The sequence below is a fragment of the Chaetodon auriga genome, chromosome 1, assembly GCF_051107435.1.
Source record: "Chaetodon auriga isolate fChaAug3 chromosome 1, fChaAug3.hap1, whole genome shotgun sequence".
Lineage (NCBI taxonomy): Eukaryota > Metazoa > Chordata > Actinopteri > Chaetodontiformes > Chaetodontidae > Chaetodon > Chaetodon auriga.
This window is the reverse complement of record NC_135074.1, coordinates 14984079-15006743: the sequence shown is the minus strand read 5'-3', so window position 1 is coordinate 15006743 and position 22665 is coordinate 14984079. Positions and strand designations below refer to the sequence as shown.

The 22665-nt window shown below is 43.1% G+C and overlaps 2 protein-coding genes across 2 annotated transcripts; both read right to left on the bottom strand.

Annotated features, from left to right (window-relative positions):
* Positions 1-33: 33 nt before the first annotated feature.
* dna2 (DNA replication helicase/nuclease 2) lies at positions 34-11153 on the bottom strand. Its single transcript, XM_076725926.1, has 25 exons — positions 10996-11153; positions 10490-10546; positions 9077-9998; positions 8603-8711; positions 8147-8296; positions 7783-7966; positions 7451-7599; positions 7154-7276; positions 6758-7004; positions 6489-6603; positions 6129-6285; positions 5700-5891; positions 5346-5588; positions 5116-5229; positions 4845-4954; positions 4534-4643; positions 4238-4366; positions 3978-4070; positions 3583-3776; positions 3274-3363; positions 2856-3069; positions 2465-2554; positions 2150-2335; positions 1901-2047; positions 34-1392 (listed from the first exon to the last, which is right to left on the bottom strand). The coding sequence occupies exons 1-25, from the start codon at positions 11023-11025 to the stop codon at positions 1339-1341; spliced, it is 4209 nt and encodes a 1402-aa protein (XP_076582041.1). The 5' UTR covers positions 11026-11153; the 3' UTR covers positions 34-1338.
* A 342-nt stretch (positions 11154-11495) lies between these two features.
* LOC143318023 (uncharacterized) lies at positions 11496-15464 on the bottom strand. The gene is made up of 2 exons (XM_076725915.1): positions 15245-15464; positions 11496-14121 (listed from the first exon to the last, which is right to left on the bottom strand). The coding sequence occupies exons 1-2, from the start codon at positions 15405-15407 to the stop codon at positions 13160-13162; spliced, it is 1125 nt and encodes a 374-aa protein (XP_076582030.1). The 5' UTR covers positions 15408-15464; the 3' UTR covers positions 11496-13159.
* Positions 15465-22665: the final 7201 nt, after the last annotated feature.

Sequence of the window (22665 nt, the reverse complement as noted above, 5' to 3'; positions counted from 1 at the left end):
CATCAAGCATGTCAACATACGGCAGGACCGAAAGAACATCTTGTTTTTTTAATTATTTATTCACAAAATAACAATATTAGAAAAATTAAACAAAATACAGACATAAAACATGGAAAATGAGGTTGTGTTAAAAGTAAACCGATCATTGGTTAAATCATCACAGTTAATTAACATTAGATTGCAAAGGCAAAATGGTCTGAGCAGACTTTCTATCTTTCTAAATGGTGGTTTCCTATAAATTCCTGGAGAGCTCACTGATCCTCATGATGCCAGGTCCTTTCTGTCTCCAAACAGCTTTAGATCTGCTCATCTATTCTGCTATACGCAAAAAAACTGATAGTTTGTGCTATTACAGACAGTACAACATTATAAACAGATGTTTTTCAAGTTTTGTTGTTTCCATTTGTTTTCTGTTACAGGCCAGTGCAGCCCATTCACAGTACTGTAGAGTTCCATCACAAAGGCTGCATTTCAGTGGACTGACAGAAAGTTCAGAGCTTATCTGACTGCTGTGGATGAGTGACATGAATTATAATATATTCACCAGACTAATGAATCTATGTTAGTTAATTCTAAAACACTGTCAGTGTGCAGTCCGAGTTGAGCTTTGATGCTCAGAACCATAATCCATCGCAGTGTCAGTTCATCACATTTTAACTGTGAGGCTGTCTTATAGCAGCGGTGCAATTTTGTGTGCAGCTCTTAGCGGTTCACTTTCTCAGTGCCTTGTTTCACATTATAGACATTAACTATTGATAAATTAAAGTGAGTTGCATTTCAGATGGAAAACAGGTCTCTGGCTCGTAAAAGCCTGCTGGGGTTTAGTCTGGAGATGAGATTTAAGAGCGTTTGCTACTCGTGTCAGTGTGAACGGTTAGAGCCCAAACAAAAAAATCTGGCAACAGGAACAGCTGCTGAATGTTGCATGTGTTTCAATATGTACATTTTAATATACAAAGCCCTCTGTTTCTCTAAGTGCTTTGTATAATAACAACTGTTCAGCAATGAAACTTACAATCTTTAACCAGTATGGGAGAGACAGAGACCTACATGTTCCTCAGGTGTCAGTCCTGTGTTGATAATTAAGCTGCATCTCTAGTTATAGCCCACCAAATGCCTGTTTGGAGGCACAAAATAGTCACAGGGGACTGCGACATTAGGTGACAGTGGCATCTGCAGCCCACAGCCTCTGAGATACTTTAAGCTGCATTTCATGTTCAAGGATGGACAAGACAGCAATCAGCAGTCAATCCAGGCCCTGTGGAGGTGATCCACAGCCACTGGCTGCTCCACAGTCACAGGTGAGCTGAAACCCCATCATGGCTTCATAGTTTTCGGTCACAGGGGAATGCTTGGTAAGGCCTTGTGTGCAGCAGGCGGGAGCTGGATAATGTGAAGTACAGGTTCAGGAAAAATCTTTCGAGAAACAATATCACAGCTTAAAGACACAGTATGCAAAACAATCATACTGTGAATGCTAATTTTTTCACTTCATTTTCAAAGAAAAAAAATAAATAAAAAGGATTTGGTTTTTGTTGCTGGGGTCTGTACGAATCAAGCCCTTACGTCTGGAGGATATGGTTTGTAGGCCAGGACATCTCTGTGGCACCATGAGGATTCATTTATAGTATTATGTTGTGACAAATTTTACCTTTATTGCAATTTCAATATTTTGATTAATTGTTTGGCCCTATGCAGCATAAATGAATAAAGTAATTCAAAAACCGACCAGAAGGAGCTTTGAATGAACTTCTGCACTGAAAACTGAAACACTGAATTCAGCAATAAATGGCTAAAACTGATGCCAGCAGCACTCCCATTTAGGAGTATCTGAATTTGTGCTGTAAATGAGGAAATGTTTAGTGGCAGCACTCAGTCATGACATGTATTTAAAGGATATCATGTTCTCTTGCTGGAGATGGTTGAGTAATTTCTCCACAGGTGCGTAACGCCGCAGCGTCGTGGCAGAGCCCACCATCAGCAGCTTGTGTTTCGCCCTGGTAATGGCTACATTCAGGCGACGCCAGTCCTTCAACAGCTCTCCTAACTGTGAATGGAGAAGCAGGAGAGAATCAGGTCAGGCTCCCACTCAGCTGTTCATGTGCTCGAGATGAGTCGAGAAAGGAACTTGGGGAAGAGCAACACTCACTGTTCCTTCCTCTGCAGTGCTCCTGACAAAAGAGAGCACGATCAGACTCTTGTCTCGTCCTTGGTATCTGTCCACTGTGTTCACCTCCACACCGGTGAACACAGGGGACCGCAGCAGAGCAGAGACACTCTTTAACTGCTGCCTGTAGGGGGCGATAACGCCTATATCACTGGGCTTACACCCAGCCTGAATAAAAAAAAAAAACAAGAGGTAAGTGTGATAACAAGCTGCTATACTTTTTACACTGCACTAAAAATAATGAATAACTCTATAAATTAAGGCAGGACAAGAGTATCAATGAGGCTGCTGATGTACCTTTATCAGCAGTGACAGCAGCTTGTGAATGAGAGCGGCCTCGGTGTGATTGCTTATGCCTCCCTGCTCCACAGACTCCAGTGCTGGCACCTAAAGGCAGCAGCGGAGAGAAACATGTAGACCGGCGTATCATCCATCGTCTTACTCACAACAACAGCCCTATGCCACATCAATCGTCTGCTAAAACACCTAAAAACACTGCAGGACATGTAATAATGACTGCAATACTTGATTACAGACCTCAAAAACTTTAGTCTAACTCAAACCAGCACCTTCATTCACACTTTCATTTTCCAGTCAAATACTGACTTCTTTTCTCTCGACTCATTTCTGCCTCAACACAGCACGGTTCAAAACCCACTGCTTGAAGTGCACTGCGTATCACACCAACCATTGAACAATCGAGGAAGCAAACAGGGTTGCTGGGCAACAATGTGGCCTGTATCCACGCCAGGTCGTGCTGCGGATCAGTCTCAGAGCAGGAAGTGAGCTCCGACTGGACAGAAAGCAGGAAGGGCAGGGCGAGCAGGGCCGAGGCCGTCCTCTCGGATCCACACTCCAGCCGGCCTTCGTACATCAGAGAGTTACTGAGAGACATTATCTGCCTGAAAACACAGAGCACACACTGTTCATCACAGGGTGGGGAAGCTTTTGATTGTCCCAACCACTCTGGCCATGCTGTTTTGTAGCTGTCATATAACAGAATTACGTTTCCTTAATCTTCAAAACTAGTTTCCAGCTTCACTATGAGCTCACATGAAAGACGTCAGTATTGCTGAAGCATACAGCGTCTCTGTGTGTGGACTTACCTGTTCATCCGGTACTGTACGTTGAGTTGGACCACTGCGTCACTGTGGAGCTCCAGTCGCTTAAACAGACTTTCGTCCATCCCAAGAGACCTGGAGAAACACAGAAAGGAATTCATAACCAAAATCTATATGGACACTTTTTTAACTTTGCACTAATGACCTCATAGAATTTGTCCATAAGCATAAATCAGTGTGAAAACTGACTCATGTTTAACCTCACAAAGACAATTAACTACAATAAATGTACTTCAGGAAATAACTTTCTCCCTAACATGCGCTTACACACACACACACACACACACACATTACCTAGCTTCCTGATTTTGTACTATTGGTGGCAGTTGTTGGTGATCTCCAACCAGCACAAATCTCTTGGCATAGAAGAGGGGTCCCAAACAGATAGGCTGGCTGATCTGTGATGCTTCGTCTACGATGCAGAAATCAAACCGGCGATGTGTGAAAATGGGATGCCTGATGCCCATACAGGTGGTTCCCACTACCAGCTAGACAGAGAGAGAGAGAAAATCGATATGGAGCAGTACCATGTTTACTCATTTTATCGTAATGTAACTTACAATAACTACAAGTGAAATGTCTTGAAGCGGGAAAACACCGAGATCAGGAGTCAAATATTCTAAAATGCCAAACAGAGCATATTTTGGCAAACATGAGTCATGTAAAGTGTTGTGATTTTCACTCCTCACCTCCTTGTTGTAAAGCTGCTCCAGCTCAGACACCATGTGAACTCCCTTCTTCCGTGTACTTTCCTCTGTGTAAGGCAGGATGTCTGGATGAACCTGGAGGCACAAAACCAGAGATCTAGACTTCTGTGTCTTTACAGTGTTCATTTTATGGGTCAACTATTCTACAAAATGACAGTTTATATATTATATACAAAAATTTGAGAGTGGAGACTTAATTGCTGTATTGTTCTTTACATACTGAACAACAGACTCCAGCTCACCTTCTGTCCCTGCCCGAGACGCAGAAACCCAACGCGGAAACGCTTCAACTTCAGCAGGATGTTGTCAACGGCAGAGTGGGTGTAGCTGGTCAGCAACACACTGAACCCACAAGCGTGAAGGATGCGAACCTGAAAGGAAAAAGTCAGGAAGAGACAAAGATCGAGGAGGACAGAGAGAATGGTGGAGGGTGCAAGATGAGAGATGTGAGAGAAAGGTGAGGGAGAGAGGGTGAGAGTTCTGCTCTCACTCAGGACAAGACGATGTTCGAGTGTACAGGTCATAGTTAGGAGTTTACCAGGGTGCAGATGGTTGTGGTCTTGCCTGTGCCTGGCATGCCAACAATCAGTGTGTAGTCTTTGGATAACAACACCTTCTTCATGGCCTGCTTCTGTGGTTTGTTGAGACCTAACCACACACATACACACAAATGAATCAAACAGAATGAGCTGTCTTCAGAGAGGAAAGTCATGACAAGGTGGGGAACGTTTTCTATCACTAATTTAAGTATGAAACTAGTCCTCATTTATAGCATTCTGCCCCTCACTAATGGAAGTAGAGCAAACCTGAACAGAAAAAACAGGCAGAGAAGAAGAGCAGCTTTGTCACCTTTGAGGATGTTGGCCACAGTGTCCTTGGCCTCTCTTGGCAGAACAGAACTGAGGTTGGAAATAAACTCCGGAGGACGAAGATCAACAACCAGCTCCCTCAGACGATCACTGCACAGAAAGACATTTCTCTGAACATCCCACATCTTCAGGAAAAAGTCAGAGGTGCACTTTCACACAACAAAGACCAAAAATAACAAGTGTGAGGAGGCTTTTGTTTAACTGTCTCCGAGTTCATTTCCTAGTGTAATACTGCCTTCTCCTGTGCCTACCTGTCCTGACTGTTTTCCATCAGTCTGGAGAGATTGGTGAGGTGAGTGCTGAGGCCCACCACACCTTCATCACCATCCAATCGAAACAACACACCACTGAAGTTAGAAAGGTCTCTGCAAAACACATCAAACAACAAATCAGGCAAGTGACTTCAACTGAGCAGCTGGTGAAAGAAAACTCTAAACAATTCCCCGTTCAGGTGGCAGGTGTATGTGGGTTCCCCTCTCACCTGTCCAGAGTGCAGCTGATCCATGCCCTGCTGACCTCACACAGGTAGCCTGTTGCCAAACCAACCAGGCGACCTTCCTGGTCGCTAACAACAATGCGATCCCCACTGGCCAAACCGCTGCTGGCCAGATCCTTCTGTGGCACCGCGCTGCTACGCTGGAAACGATGGAGGAAAACCCCTTCAGACTGCACGGTGACTGGACCGCTGAGCTGCACATTCCCCACACAGCTCCCACTCTTCTCACTGGAAACACACATCAGAGCGCACAGAGCTGAACAGTATAAACAGTGACATTTATATTTTTATACAGTTTTTATATCCAATCGTGTGGCTCTCAACAACGCTCCTTCTCACCTCTCCTCTGCCGTCTGAAGCCACACGCGCTTTCGGCTGTTCTTGCTTTCCATGGTGGCAGCCTCAAGGCAACAGAGCAGCAGCCAATGGGAAAAATAGCTCAGGTGTGGTGGGGTCAGGTGACCCGTCTCCTGCTGCAGGAAGTCACGCACAACATCCTCGGAGACGTCTGCAGAGCTGCCGTCCACCACCCTGGAGGAAGAGGAAGGGGGAGGGCAGGTGTCGAGAGAGAGAGAGGAGAGAGGGACGATAAGAGAGGTCAGGAAAAGGACGAGATGGAGAGAAGGAATCTTAGCTTCATGAGACCATTTAATGACTATTTGAACTCACCATCTCAAGATTTTTTTAATCAATAGTTTATCACATGAACTGGGATACTCCTGCTGGTACATTTATTTGATTTCCATGGCTGCAGTTTAAAAGGTTTACCTCTCATATAGAGCACAGTTCCTCCTCTGAGGACAATACTGGCAGGTCTGTCTGTCTGTCACGATGTCAGGAAGTCGAGACAAGCGGCTCCGCTCCGCCTCTTTCTCCACACAGTTGTGTATGTGATGAACCAAGGTGTTCCTCAGCTTCAGCAGCTCTAAGATAAACAGAGGTTAGCAGCAAAGGTGATGGAGGAGAGGCTGCTGTGGAAGGGGGTAAGCAGTTTCTTTCTAGATGTCTGATTTTATTTTGTTGCATTACAGAATATTACAAGATTCCACAATTAATCATGATAAAAACAACAAAATACTGGATGTGATTGTTCACCACTAGTGTTAAGCCCATGGAGGTATAGTGTACCTCTGCGGTCCATGTGGCTGGCCACTACAGGGTGCAGATTGCCAGTCTTGAGGTACAGCAGGAAGCCAGCGTCAGGATTGTATCTCTCCAAGCTCATCAGGGTGTAAAGAATCACCTACACACAGAAAAACACATCTTGATGATTGTGTGTTTAAATGTGCATATATCAATGTAAACCTGGTTTTTCACCTGCCCCTATCAGTCTGTGTGTGTGTGTGTGTGTGTGTGTGTGTGTGTGTACCCAGTTGACCACGCTGTGGTCCACAGACCTGACTGCGATGCTCTATCGAGTTGGACTCCCTTCCAGTTTTCAGCTCCAGGGGCACGGTCCTCTCCTCTGACGTTCTGTGACTGCCGCTTCGTGGTTTTTGGATTTGAACCCGTGCTGTCACATCGATTTTCCCTTTCAGACCAAATCTGGGTGACCACACGTTCTCTTCGATATCTGCCAGCTCTGTAACCGTGACAACAGCTGGCGAGTCCTGACACCTGCTTGAAGCTCTGCTGTTGTTAGGGCTGAGGTCACCGAGACAGAGACGGACATAGAATCACCTCGTGAAGTTGACCAAACCTCATTCGCCCTTTGTTAGTCGTTTTAGGTGAACTTATGTTTATAAATGTCTGTGTGTGTGTGTGTGTGTGTGCGCACGCGCCCATGTGCTTACATTTTGAGGCTGATCGCTCTTGGTGTTGGGGAGCTGAGGTATTCCTTTGCCCAGTGTTCCAGGGAAGGCAGATAATCATGCAGCTCCTGCTTCATCTCTTCCTGGCTCACACCCAAACTGTACCTACACACACAAAACACAAACACATGAATAAAATGATCCATCACAAAGCATCACTAATAACAAATCCCCGATGTTGCTTTTATCACTTCATTTAAAACACAAATCACTGTGGTTTGCATCATTACAAACAGGCAAAGCTCTGCAGCACCTGCAGCATATAGTCTAAACACTTACATGTCTCTAAGGTGCTGAGGCCTGTGCAGCGCCTGTTCAGCCAGCTTTGACAGCGTATCCAAAGAAAAATCTTTAGCTGTAGCTGCTCTCTGGAAGACTTCGTGGACCATGGTGCCGTTCAGCATTTGCTTAGAGCCACCGTCGAAACTCTGCGTCAAGGCAAACAGGAAGAACAGGAGAAGATAAAGGGTGTAGCACTTGTGACCCAGGTGAAGGTTAGGATTTGTTGTGTTTCCTGTCTCGGTTGGCACTGGCCGATGGCGTATTTGCACACGCTTGGTCATCACTTTTGAGATATCCAAACCACTGTCATACAACTGATGCTGTGTTACCTTGAACATGTCTCCCAGGACTGCACGCCTCATGCAGCGGATGGAGCTGGAGATGCTGGTACCTGAGATGAGGCTGTCAGGGAGTAAAACCAGGAAGCCCTGCTCCCTGTCCACTAACCAGGATCCACCATCAGAGTGGCCCTCCAGGTGCACCACATCACCACGACAAACAGGCGTCATCTCCCTGAAAACACCCAAGAAATGACTGCTTTATACACATTTAAAAAAAAAAAAAAAATTTAAAAATCAGTGTTACTTTCACAAATATGGCCTTCATGTGGGCAATGAAAGGGAAAATGTGACGTACATTACTATGAAAATGAGGAACAAAATAGCAGCAAAAGATGCTAACTACCACCATTACCATCCGTCTTTCAGCAGACACGTCTCAGTTGGATGTAGAGATCTGGAGCATGAGACAGTCAGTGTCTTGTGTCCAGGCCTCTCCTCCACCTCTAAAACCCAGTAGCGGTTGTTTGTGCCTCCAGAAAGGATCACATGGTCTGGCACCTTCCTGTAGGGACACAAAGACTTTTTTTTTTTTTTTTTCCCAATAATTAGTCATGCATCAGACCTAAATCAATTCACTCACTTGGAAGAAGAAATACATAGATCTTAGTGTCTTGGCAACTTTCCAGTCACAAACTCACTATGAGGCTACTATCAGGGAGATACAAGCATTTTAGCGGGGCTTGAACGCACATGCACTCCCCCACCTGTCATGTGCTCCAGCCTCAGCTTCACATTTCTCCCTCCATCACTGACATGAGCAAACTCTGCACCAACATTGTCCAACCCAGCGTGTTCACGCGTTTCTCACCGAGGTTTTTTGGATTTTTCCACTGTGACGAGGCCTTCGTCATGATCCATCTGATCTGCAAACCAGCTCTCGTCCAGTTTCTCTTCCACAGCACAGGCTGCTGACGTCCCTGGACAAAGTAACAAAATAAAAAAAAGTTTTAAAAGACGAGATAGCAGGAAAGGAAAAACAACCGTGTACTGCATTGATATCGCTATCATAATATGGCACTCAATATTCAGCCATCTGGGATTTTATGATATCATTAAATATCTTAAATGTTATCTTCTGTCACCATGTTTCTAACTGAAGGTCTTTCAGACACTTTAGAATGTTTCTCAATGAAAGATGCAATGAAGTGAGTCGAGGAGAATTCTGCAACATGTCTGTGTTTTTGACATAGTCGTGTAACATCTGATCATGTCAGCAACATGCATTTTTGTAAAATAATAACAGTTCTATAGAAAACATGCAGTAGTGACAGTCAGAGTGTACCTCCAGCTTGCCGCTGATCTGATGATGTCTCATTGTCTCCTTTTGACGACGTTATTGCGGCTCTTGTAGCTCCTTTCTTGTTCAGGTCAGTCTCTCCCTCTTTTGCACTTCTCTGTGCTGCAGGTGTGATCGTTTGTGCTCTTGGTTTGTCCATGTGAGCGGTTAGAGTGTGAGCGTCCTCGTCCAGACGAGGCTGTGGGTTTCCACTGGCTTTCGCTCCAGCTGCTTTCTGCTCTGTTATCACAGTAAAACCACAATCCTTCCTGTTTTCAACGCCCTCTTTGACGTCTCTCCTCCAAACAGACGTCAGTGACATGATCTTGTTTTTGTTGTCATTAAAGATCATTTCACTACCACCGCTGTGAGCGTCTGACCAGTCATTGGAGGAATGAAGGGTCTTCTCAGGGCCAATCACAGGCCTCGTTACCTTCATGTTGCTCCCTCTGGGACTGAGGACAGTTCGTTGTACCGGTGGATTGGCAGTTTTTGGTTTCTTGGCATTGTGGGACTCTGGAGGAGGGCTGAGGAGTCTTTTTATGGCGCTAGAACATCCCTCTTCCCTCTTGGTTTTTCCTCCATCCTTGGTCATAACTCTCCGTCCGCTCTGCCCTCTGGATCGGGGACTACGACAGATGGGGGACAGCTGGTTGAGCTTGTCCAGGCTCACCACCTCACTGCTGGGCTGGGGGCTCAGCTGACCTGGATCTCTAGAGGTAGAATGCCTGATCTGACTCTTTGGGGTCTCAGGCACAGAGAGGAGCAGATCTGGCGAGGAGGGCGGGAGGTTATCAAGGGCCCCGAGGATACTCCTCTTTAAGGGAGAGTGGGGTCTGAACGTAAAGACTCCACCATCTTTGATCTGAGGTTCAGTCTTGGTGAGTGAAGTGCCGGTGATGGATAATTTTGTGGAAGATGACAAACCCTAAAATCAACACAATCAAATAAGTATTTCAACACATAACCACAGTTTTTTGTTGGTTTGGTTTCAGGGGTTGTCTTTTCATTCTTAAAGGCTGTCATACAGCAAGTGACAGTGAAGTGCTAAAATATTCTGAACTTCTTGTCTTTACTGGGTAGAATGAACAGTACACGCCTGCATTCACAATTATACTCACGAATCAGTTAGATCTCAAAATGTGAAGACGAGGGACGTTCCCTATGACTATTTTCCCTGATGTTTAAAAGAAAGTTTAAACTTAGACTAGTCGACAACTCTAAAAGAAAAAAACCCAGAAAGCAGTGAAAAGTCAGCACAGTTTAATCTATAAGGTTAATTATAAGGGTGACCAGTGAGGGAACAACATTTAACTGACTAATCACACACATTGCTAGTCAAGATTTGGAAGAAATAAGGGCAAAAAAAGACAAAAAAAACAAAACAAGGAAAGGCTGTAAAGAGAGAAACAGATTTACCTCCTGGGGGTTTTGAGAGGAAAAGAAGGAGGAGATGTTCTTCTGCCCTCCTGGTACCTGACAGAAACCACACAGCAGCAAACGTTTACAAGCATTTCATTTCAAGCCATCTGGTGCAAGTTAAACACTTTGAAACTGGGGAAAAAAACAAAGCAGTTGACTGAGCTTCATTTCAAGTCATCAACAGTAATAAACTCCTGGTGACAGCAATAAATCATTGTCCATGTTCATTTAGACAACAGGTGCACGTGCAGGCTGCAAATTCAGCTGATGAACCATTTAACCCTCAGCTGTGTCAAACCTCTGCTGTTTCTACATAAATGACGTGTTTTCCTGTTTCCGACATACTATGAAGATGACCAGACAGGTAAAAAGAGGCAGCATTGGCAGGATCAATGAAATCAATCAAGACCAACGGACACACAGCTGAGCTCATGACCGATGGCAGGTGACAGACATTTAACCGTTAACGTCTCATCAGCTAGCTAAAAACCTGCTGAACTCACCTTGGTTTTCTTCAGTTTTGTCCTGTTCATGATGCCTCTGATTCAGCCACAGACAGCTGTTTGTGTTTCTGTGCGTATCTTGTCCAGCAGAGTTAAATCAGCTGTTTATTAGCGATGTGTTTTTTAGCTACCAGACGGACGCGGTTGTGAGCGGGAGGCTAACCTCTGCGGCATCCGCTCACAGCGCAGCGACCCGAGGAGCTAATTCTGCTAAAGTCTGAAGGACTGAGCTCCTCCATCACCGGCACACTGTTCACCTTCCTGTTCATCCCGTTTCTGCTCCGTGAAAACTAGCACACTGCTTCCGTGCTCGGACTCATCTTCTTCGGGGTCTTTCTGCTGTTTTGGAGCGCGAAAATTTCAGTTTCGCGCAACGGAAATGACGTCTGCGCACTTCCGCTACATTTTTATTTACGACAAAAGTAAAACTGCTTACTCCAGCAACACAGACAATTAAATGAACCAAATATATCGAAATAAAATCAGGTATTTTTTTTTTTCTAAAAGCTGTTTAACCATGTAAAACAATATTCGTTTAATTTGACAGAAAACATAACAAAAACCAATCTGCTCATGGAGATGTGAAAGGTTTTGAATATCTGATATCTAAAAGCTCATTTGCCTCTGTGAATTAGATCAACAAACATGAATACATCCTCCTTTTTTCCAAATGCAAACTTCCATCAATAGCCTGCAAAATATTGCACAAGCTGGCCAGTGATTATACAACATTAAAAAATAATAATAAAAATCTCACAATCACATAAGTTAAAATTCAGAGAAATGTACACGGTTTACAGAAAAGAGCATAAACCAAAGAGTATGGGAACTTACATTGTTGGTTACATTAAGCCAACAGAGCTTGTAAAGGTTCATTCAGACATTAATATGAGTTTTATAGCAGAAAATACATTGTGACAGCACAAGTGTTAAAAGGTTAATGTATCTTCATAGAAGCACACACGTAGTGTTTAGTCTTTCGTCAGGCAGCTTTTCGGTGTCCCTTTTTTCTAATACAAAACAAAAAGAGAAAAGTACCTCAGGTTCTGCAGGTAGATGTCTGCTCCTGCTCAGTTTCCAGAGAAATGAAATTGAAATTCCCAGCTCACTATCGGTCTTTGAAGTGGACTGTGGAAAGACTTCCACAGTGCAATAAAAAAGTTAATCATTCGTATGAACTGCACTTGACGAATGGCCGCACTTGTCTGTGCTTTTGACATGACCTTATAGGAGACACATGATGGAGAGAAGCTGGCTCCTCTCAAGTCTTACACTTAATCTTTATTATGATTTGTGAATTTCAAAGCAGAAGCAAATTTAGGAATTCATTCAGTTTCTGTGCTTATGATCAACTTCACACACACACACACACACACACACATACACTCACAACTCCTCTAAGAGAAAACTTCTACTGGTGAAAAAAGTCATTATGTTTTGCTAAAAGCCTTTCAAAGGGTTAAATCATTAAAAGATGATGCTTCTTCTTTAGTGCTTAATTTGAGCTGTCTGCCATGAATGTTCTCCTGGAGTAAACGGGGATACTTCATACTCCTTGAGACAGACAAAAAGCAGACGATATTAGCAGTGATTTATTTTACTAATTTAAAACCTATTCAAAACAGGACAGGAGAAAACAAATATACACGCATTCTTCACACATTAAAACTTCACATAGGCACGAGTATTTATGGTGGGCGGAGCAAAGGCAGTGATCGCTCATGATCTGAATCCACTCAGCCATGATCCCATCATTATAAAAAGACTGGATTTAAAAGAAAATCTTCACCTGAATCAACAGAATAGAGATTATAAACAGGTCAGCCATGTTTTCTCTATCATCATGTTGTTTCATGTAAACAATTGATAGATGCCACTAACACTAAACACTAAAATGCCTCCTCGCTTTATTTCTTCAGAGTACCTTGTTTGACTAGTTCATTCAACATCTGATGGCACAAATTACTGTCACTTGGAAAAACGTACAATATTACAAGTTGCTGAATATTTATTCTACAGCACAAAACTACAAAGCAACAACTTCTAGTGAAAATGTTCTGGACAAAGTTTGGATCCTTTCTAAAAGTGGAAAAAAGTCCTCGTCTGCTCTGTCGAGGAAATGGTCAAATAAATACTACGGAGCAAATACAATAATTAATCACGTCTAGAGATTCTCTCCTGCGTGAGTCTTCATGTGAATGATCAAATGGGAGCGCCGGATGAATCTTTTCCCACAAGCGGTGCAGCTGTACGGCCTCTCCCCTGAATGAGTCTTCATGTGGCGCGTGAGATTCGACTGAGCGCTGAACTTCATATTACACACAGAGCAAATGTAGGGTTTCTCTCCAGTGTGAATAATTGTGTGCTTGATGAGATCGGCCTTCTCCCTGAAGCTTTTGCCGCAGTCGGCGCAGCTGTGAGGTTTCTCCCCCGTGTGGATTCGTATGTGCGCGTTCATGTTTCCAACCTGCGTGAAGCCCCTGCCACAGAAACTGCACGTGTACGGTTTCTGTCCGGAGTGAGAGTTCATGTGAGTCTGCAGATAGGAGCGCTGGATGAAGCTTTTACCACAGACACTGCAGCTGTAAGGTTTCTCTCCCGTGTGCGTCTTCATGTGGCGAGTCAGAATGGATTTGATCCTGAAGGTCTTGCTGCAGACGCTGCAGCTGTGCGGCCTGTCCGCCGTCTCGCCAGCTTGCTGTGGCTTCATCTTGTTTGTGCTGGAGTGAAATCCTCCCCTACATTCATCTTCACTGAACTCACTCATTTCACAGTCACTGGTGGGCTTTGATGCAGCACAACCTTCATCATCGGGCTCTGATTTCAGCTGCTCAGACGAGCCGCTGGGCAAACAGTCTCCTTTAGTTTCAACTGCTTGGTTTTGATGTGGCTGCTGTCTCCCGTCTCCATCACTTCTCTGCACATAAATTATATTGAACATGGAGTCTTTGGTATCAGCCTCCTCCTCCTGCTGCTTGTCACCCGTCTGGGCACTCCACAGTTCCTCCTCCTGTTCTTCTTTAATGTGCGGGGGCTCCTGCTCATCCTCACACTGGCCAGCTGTCCTCTCACAGTGACCCTGCTCAGATTGGGCGTCGTTTTCCTGGACAGAGAGCTGCAGGGGGGCTGGACGGTGTCACACATGGAAAAAAGAAATGAAGGCTTTAGTTTGATCTTTTCAAATTACAACAGAGAGCTAGACAAGACAAGCAGAACGTGACGATGCGTCACAATATATTAAACTATCAGAATTTTTGCGTGGTTATGTTATGATGTGTCGGCCTGTCACGACGTAATCACCTGATCGCACTTATCTGAGCTGACAGGGATCATTTTGGATAATTGTTAGACTTAAACTGTATACAAACAGCTGGACAAACACACAGAAATGTCGTACTTACATCACTATTTACACAGAAGTGTTTTCTACAGTTTGAGGTTCAACTCTTTTGGTGGCATCATCTCATTGCTCCCTTCATCTTCTACCTCTAGACCTCACTGCTGCTGAATAGCTTCTTCACTTTCATACTTAAATATCCCTTATTTTTTGCTTTATAGGGGCATAAAATGAACAGGAGAAGGCAATGAAATAGCTAAGTGCTATCATTTGTATGACAACTAATCAGCTACTAAACTTCCATGCTGGTGATGGTCCTAATGTCATCCGCTGATGAAAAGATGGGAAACAATAACACCAGTCTCCAATGAATGTGCTTTACTGTGTGGCCACCATTCAATAATAATGAACAGCACAGCTGCACAGGCAGAACACTGTCATCACTAATAATATTTTGGGCATGCACAAACACGGAAGGACAGAACCACAATATAGTCTAAGACACGTGTTTTTGATAGCTGAGTAAATAATAAACTAAAATAATAAAATTAGTTTTCCTTTCTTCCTTTATGCCATTTGTTCCTTTTTCTCCTCCAGTCTGTCTGGTAGGACACGAGTGGCCGAGAGGAAGAAGAGGGAGCAGAGATGAAGAGGCTCTGGGACCCACATCCCGTTACCTGCAGGCTGATCTGTGCAGTTTCTACAAAGGCGCCGCAAAAACCGTCTGTGAGCAATGACAGCCATTTTGCATCCCCCTCCTCCTTTCAGGGATGCAAAATGGCGCTACTTGCCGTCTCCTCTGGGAGTGGCCCAGACGGCTGAAAGCAGCAGAGCATCTTAACTTGTTTGGTCCAGGTGTGAAGACCCTCAGTATCGGTGCCGTGCGGAGGTTAAAGTCTGCCGTTAACTCACCTTTCCCGCCGGCGCGCCTCCGCTGTTGGTCGACCTCCTGCTTTGACCGGAAAACTGTCTCCTCATATTCTTTGATAGTTTGCTCAAAGATGCTGAATAGTTCCTCAGCGGCGGCTGTCAGCCGCTCATTGACCAAAGCTTTGAGTTTGTCTGTCCTGAACATGTCCGCGGGTGACAGAGGACCTGCACTCCGTATCCTGACGGGCTGACAGGAGACTGGCTGCCCGCTGGGTTGCCAGATATCGCGAGACAAAGAAGCAATCTCAAACGTCAAACGATTCTCTTTCATGAATGTATGAAATCAGTCACACGATGTTAGATGAGCCAGGCTGCGTTATTAGGCCTGTGCTCCACTGACCCAAAAGCAATCTATCTATTTATACACAAATGTTTTTATTTATCTTCTACATTAATAGAGTATGTGTGCACGTAGAAGAAATTGAAAATGGAAATGTTCTTTTTTTTTTTTTTTTTTTTTTTTTTTTAATTTACCTGACAATCCAGTGGAAGATGGATTTCATTGTGTTTTTGGCACACAGGCTGACAATTGTTACACCACCTTCATTTGTAATTGACAGAATGGGCCAATTTCTGGGTTCTATGGGGAAGTAAAGTGGTAGTCAGTGATTATCTACTCTTACTGATCTATTAACATGGCAGACAGACGGCCAGGCGCACAGAAATGTGCTAACCATGTCCACGGAAACTGCAAACAACGCCAAATACAAAGTCTCTCATAATGAGCAGACATGGCAACATAGACACTGAGGCACACAATGGGCTCAGTTCCTCTGCATGATGTGCCTTTGCTGCCATCCACTGGACATGAAGCAAAACACTGAAGCAGGACATCACATCTTTAGGCCATTTTAACAGTGATTTGATGAGGTTACGAGGATACCCGCTTTACAGTTTTCATCTAAGGTGCAAAGTATAAAAGACTGAAACAGGAACAAATCAAGGACAGTTTTATTTTATAAACTTACATTTATCTAAACATAACTAAATGTCTGCCTGCCTGTCTTAGTCAGAATAATCCACTTTGCAGTTGGCATTTGCACTTGCTGACCAGGAGATGACAGCAGATATCCTGGTTAAACCCACAGTCTAAGCCTGAAACTCAGGAAACATAAGAGAAAATTAGAGTTTACACCTGACTTGAAATTTTATGAATAAATGGCAGCAGCACTTTCTTCTGGCACTTTTAAAATGCCAGTGCAGTTATGCTGTAAACTGATATGAATATTTGCTTCTGTCACAGCTGCAGCATCGGGATAGATGATGCATAAACAAGGTGGGACGGGTTAACTGACACCTCCAGTAAATGGGAGACGTGCTGCACATTACAGATCATTTTGAGTTGCTCTTTCCCTTTTTCTTCATTTTTCCACTCAAGCCCCAAATGGATTGACGGATGCTGGTCACCGTGCTCTAACAAAGCAAATGCTCCTCTCAAATCTGAACCAAAAAGCCAGTTATCAAATCAAGCTGTGTCATTTATGCAGTTTTGACGATTATCTTCTAACCTAAAATATGCAACAGTTTACACTTATTTAGAATGAGTATACCAATGATTTCTGATATTTTGCAATTAAGTGATTCTTCTTTACTTCATTATTATTACTACTATATTTTATTTTCTTTGTGTATACTTTCAATGGCTTTTTTTTTTTTTTTTTTTTTTTTTAACACAGCTTCCTTTGTGTCCCCCTTTTGAAAAATGGCAGAAATACCATTCATGGTGTTGTTAGGTTGGTTTAGACACAAGGAATAAAGTCCATGTCAGCATGGTCAGACAATAACATACCAGTGGGGGGCCCACACACACACACACACACACACACACACACACACACACACACACACACACAGAGCAGAACAGACGTGGGGTCAGCCATCATGTAAACTTTACATGCCTGTCTGACAGATGCTTCCACACCAGCTCATTCTGCACAGACCCCACATCTATTCATGAAGCCCAGCTGAAATGAAAATGCTTCTCTGTTTTCCACAGGAACATACAGATTTGGCATCTGCTCCGTGTCCTCAGCTGCTACTCAAATGGAAAATGGTGGGAAAAAAGAGGAGTAAAATACAGCTTTTAAAGTGAGCATGCTCACAGATGGCACTCTTGTGACTATCTCTGGTGTGTGTCCAGCTGTGAAACTGCGTCCTGTGTGTTTACACTCTGCTGTGCGCTGGTACAACAGAAACACTTGCAAAAGAGTGCTCAGAAGATAGACTAAAAATAAAGAGGATCCCTCAGTGTTGCATCTTCTGCCAGATATCTGGATATAAATCATATGAAATGTTGTAATGTTGTCTGCAGGGTTTTGGAACAGACACCCAAAGGTTTTTTGTTTCAAACAAAATAAATAAAAAATTTGCAAGTAAAGTAGGTCTACTGGAACAGTTAGTGCTGTGCTTCTGTAATACCACTGCTAATAGACCACTGTGACCAAACTTGTAAACTACAGTATCCACAGTTTTTTCTTGACACATGTCCTGTTGCACATCCAGCTGTCAGTCAAATGTACAATGCACTAACATCAGGATTTTCCTCCTTGTATCGTTAAGTGTTTAATCTTTCTCTTTCTGCACTTAGTGATATTAGGACCGGTCTGTTAGCCTCTTTTCAGTTGAATTTTCAATTCATATCTGAGCTCCCTCAATTATTCTGGCTCTGATAGCAGCTGACACACTCCTGAAATGTGATTCAACCATGGTAATTTCCTTCTGGACAGCTAGGTTAGATGTTTGCAAAAGAACTGTAATATAGTTATTACACTGTCAGAAAAATGAGTGTTGCTCTGCACTGCAGACAATCAGTCCTCCAAAACATGAAAGTTCAATGCAACTGTGCTGCTCAGTAAAAAATAGTTTATTTCATTTCTTCATATTGATCAGGGTCATCGGCGTATCACAGTGTGTGTTATAAATTCACACTACATACTGACTGACAAGGTGACAAAATGAAGTTTACTCAGTGTCTCTTGATTTTTGAGTGGGCACTTGATGGACACTATTGTCCCATACTGCCACACACAGAGAGACTGTAGGAGCATCTCACAGCTGGGAAACATTAAACCTCATAACATGTGTTAATGAGAGCTTATTTTGCACGAAGGAGCACAAAGTTTGGTTCATATCACATCTAGTGTCATTTACTATCATCCCAAAACTGTGAACGAGTAAAGGACGCAGATCTGGTCCATTTACCAGCAAACTGCTCGTGTCCAAAACTAAAATGTAGAGGCTAAAAGCAGCAAATAAGTCTCTGTCCTTTTAAGTCCCACAGTTTCATTGTTCATTTCTTTGACGCATACTGTGAAACAGTATAGAATGGAGATTAGTTTATAGTAGACGCTCTCGACACTCGAGTAGTTCGAGTGTTGCAGATGTGTGACTGTGCTCTGATGAGATGACTCAGCTGGCATCATTGAGAGTGACTTGCCAATAACAATAGAACAAGATAATGCTGCTAACACGGGTGTCATAGAAAGACTAATGATCAGATTGTTGTCAGTCTCGCTCAGATAATCCAGTTATTGCCCAATTAGTGAATACAGGTTTTGACAGAAGTGCTTATTGTCTTTTCATTTCTACAGCTCCCATCACAGCACACACTGCGGATAATTGTGTCGATCTGTGTTTTTTGGCATTTCGATGTGAAACAATGAGAATAAAATGTTACAATAAAAAAAGCAAGATCATGGTTTGACACAATCCTTTGTCTTCATGACTGAGACAAACCACAGAGGGATCAATTATACTTTGATTCTAACGTGCAGCGAGCAGAAGTCACAGCATTTTGGGCACACCTGTTGTGCGTTGGGCGTGTATCGATATTGATTTGCTGCAGAGCTGTCAGGTCACTGCAGGTGAAACTGTTATCTTGCAGCAGCTCAGAGGGATTACTGGATGAGTCTGTAACACAAGCTGGCTGTGAACCTCCATGATGCATTTATCAAGGAGCTACAGCCGCGTGAGGGGTGAGGATCACAGTCAGTAAACTCTGGTTTACTGCATATTAACACAGTCTGACCCATTCACTCCGCCATCTCATTCATTCACCCGCTCACTTCCCTTCTTTGTGGTGTTTCATTTTGTCTTTGTTACAGGCCCGAGACGCCTGCCTGCACCACCGCCACGTCTCACAAAGGTCACAGCCAAATTTAGAGAAGGAGAAGAAAGAGAGACACGCATAGAAGAGAGGAAGAGACAAGAGGTAATTAGTCTTTGGTAGACTCATTAGCAGCGTACATTCAAGGGAGAACCTAATGGCTGACTAAATTGACCTTTCGATCTCTTTCAACATATTAATCAACAAGCTTTGTAATACGCACAGTCATGTGTAGCCCATTAAGCATTCAATATAGTTTTTCAGAGACTGGATTTCCACAGGTAAGTCCCTAACTCCACAGCACAAAACTTTAACTTTTCACTTTTAGCATACGAGAGAAAAAACTTTCATTTTCTCTCTCTGAATGTTTACTGTGTCTCCACATACAGTCTCAGCTACTGATTACACAAAATCACATTAGAGGAGTAATCTCCAAACTACCAGTGCAGAAAAATATTCACAGAGAAGGATTTAGATTTGAAACAGGCAATCATGATATGTGACTGGAGGGTCTAGTTGCCCTTCACAGCTCTGTTTTCCTGTCTGACTCGGATGTTGTTTTTCTGTAAATTTTATCATTCAAGTGATGAAAATGCAACGTAAACTTCTGCCCTTCCGTTTAATCAGGAATGCAGCTTCATTTGTTTGTAACTTCAAGAATTTGAGAGAGAAGTGGAGAATAAAAGAAGACACTCAAATTAAGGTTGAAGAGAGACAGAGGGGGAGTGCAAGGCCGTGCTTTCATCTCATTTACCTTCTTACCTCTGGTATAACACTTCTGTGCACCCTGGTGTATTACTACTAGTAAGCTTGTAATGGATGTGCTACCAGCCACCAAAAGAATATTGATGTTAAAGTAATTCTTGTTTATTTCTCTTGAGAAGGAAATCTGAATAAGCAGAACTCCCTCAGAGCCCGACAAACTGTAAATGTCATTCAGGAAATGCTAATGGTTGGAGAAAGAAATGTCAGACCAATTTCCTGCTTTTAAGCACCATGTTTGCACATTTAATATAGTTGGGATTTAAAGTGACACTATCTGTCACTTGTGAGTTTTCTTAGTGAATCAGACAAATTGCAGCATGTCAGTGGTGGGGCAACAGGTGATGTACTGTTGGAGGGTTGATGCTGGTGCAGCCACAGTGTTACATTGTGAACTGTGTTCTTCTTATTTGTGCTTTGGTCTGAAAGAGAAATAAGGAAAGACCGCTGGTGTGTTATATGTGGTGGTGGGAGGTGACAGGCCTCCATTCAACAGAAGCTTGATTAAAGACAAGACTGGGCTGATCAAAGGTGACAGCGGGCGGAGCTTCTGTACCCCTGAAAAGTCATCCGTCTTACTTAATAAACAGACATGGTGAAGTGAGAGTGTGCACTTTGGATGATCTGTGGGAAAATCGTAAATTGGCTCCACAAGCACAACATTCACCCAAGACAGAGGCAGCGTGTGGACATGTGACAGAAATCTATCAGAATGACTGATACCATGTTCCCGTCCTAAATTGCCTCCAGGAGAGGAGGAATCAGGTGTGGATGAGGAGGAGCTTTCTTGGTAATGGCACATATGAGGATTTAGTATGAGCTTATGCACATTTTACAGCCTCCTGATGAAGCTCCTTGCTGGCAGTTGAAAAGGAGCAGCTGGTGACTCCGTATGAGCTGGAGGAGGCATGATGCTGTCCTCTGTCAGGCAGTACGAAGTAGTAAATGCTGATTTTCTTTATAGTATTATTACAGGTGCATTTGGATCACTTAAAACAGTTTGCTTTTGACAGTTGCTTTGTGGGTTTACATTGCCGACAAACAAAAATTGACCAGCAGCACACATGTGAAAACCAGCAGCTTCCTCCCAAACTCCTGGAAGCCTATTGGCTTGGTGAGTACCAGCATAACTGCAATGTCCCCAGCTTGATCCTGGCTGGCGAGTTTTGTTGAATGTCATATCCTGCTCTCTCTCTTTCTCTCTCTCTGTAAACTATTCTACACTTTCTTTTCCTTGATTTATCACGCACTCAGGAGACTATATACATTTTTGCCGAGTAAAAAGTATTTGTAGATGCGCTGCTGACCCAGTCGACCCCTCCAAGTACATGAAACCAACAGATCTACCTCTGAGTCTCGAGGCCAGTCCTTCCCGGTATCAGTCCTGAGTTATGACACGTGAAACATATAAATCCACAAAAAACAACAAAGAAGATGATTTCAAAGGCAGTTTATCTGTGTACACATGCACGCTGAAGCAGATATTAATGTCTATGTCTCTCTTTGTGTAGATATGTAGAGTATGTGTGTGTGTGTGTGAAAGCATAGTGGTTGTTAACATTTTAACCTGAGAGAATCTGACCAATCACAGCTCTCCTCTGTGGATAGAGCCAAAGGACCAAAACCACATTACGTAAATGTCATTGAGGAAGTGATAATATGGTTGGAGATAAAAGGTCAGAACAATTTCATCATTAATCTGTTCTTCACACATTATGAAACATTCCTCTCCTCTTTCTTTCTTCACTCTCTATTCTCCTCTTTCCTCAGATTCTTAACTTCATATTTCGGTCCTCTCATTTCCTTTTTCTTTCTTATTTTCTCATTGACATTCTTGTGCTCTTGCCTCCTAATGTCTGGTGTCTTTTGTCCTCCTCCTCTTGTCTTCTCAATGACTCCATAAAGATCAGATTTAACAGTGGTCAGGATGATTAGTAGCTTTGTATAAAATGCTAAAAGACATTACAAGAAATCACAAAATGCAGTTGCACTAATCATCTAAAATGCTTTTGGAAAATCATACATACAAACAACTAACATATGCAAGTTTTTTCAGACATTTAATTTCATGTATCATATAATATTACTGTCTGCAGCCAAAACTCAAATAATAAACCGTTTACACCTTGCATGGTGCAATACAACACACTGTAAGGAAATAGAACAACTCAACACTCAGAAGACAGTGATCCCATATTATCTGCCACAGCTGTCTGTGAGCCCAGGAAACTGGGCGTGCACAATATCAAATGACCGACATTATAATATCATGGTGTACTTCTATGTCAAATCAAATCTCCAGAGTGTCACCTTTGGGGGCTGAAGATGTCTGTTTCCACTTTGTACTTGTTGTTGACATTGCTTGTTCATTTTACAAATCATAATGTTCACGTTTAACTAAAAACATCACGTTTTATTGTCTTTAATTGTAAAAATTAGATTACATCTGCTTTTAATTCTTCACACTTTACTGACATACATCTTAACACAACAGTTAATCTCACACCCAAAATGCAGAAAGCAACCAAACCTCTTC

Bases quoted from the DNA above. Each gene is read 5' to 3' on its own strand.
- dna2 (XM_076725926.1), bottom strand. From the start codon at position 11,025: ATGAACAGGACAAAACTGAAGAAAACCAAG. The intron at 4,367-4,533 runs GTAAACTCCTAA...TTTTCCTTTCAG, and splicing joins CCACAACCATCTGCACCCTG to GTTCGCATCCTTCACGCTTG. The intron at 1,393-1,900 runs ATATCCTTTAAA...CCTGTACTTCAC, and splicing joins ATCTCCAGCAAGAGAACATG to ATTATCCAGCTCCCGCCTGC.
- LOC143318023 (XM_076725915.1), bottom strand. From the start codon at position 15,407: ATGTTCAGGACAGACAAACTCAAAGCTTTGGTCAATGAGCGGCTGACA. The intron at 14,122-15,244 runs GTGAGTTAACGG...GACACCGTCCAG, and splicing joins GAGGCGCGCCGGCGGGAAAG to CCCCCCTGCAGCTCTCTGTC.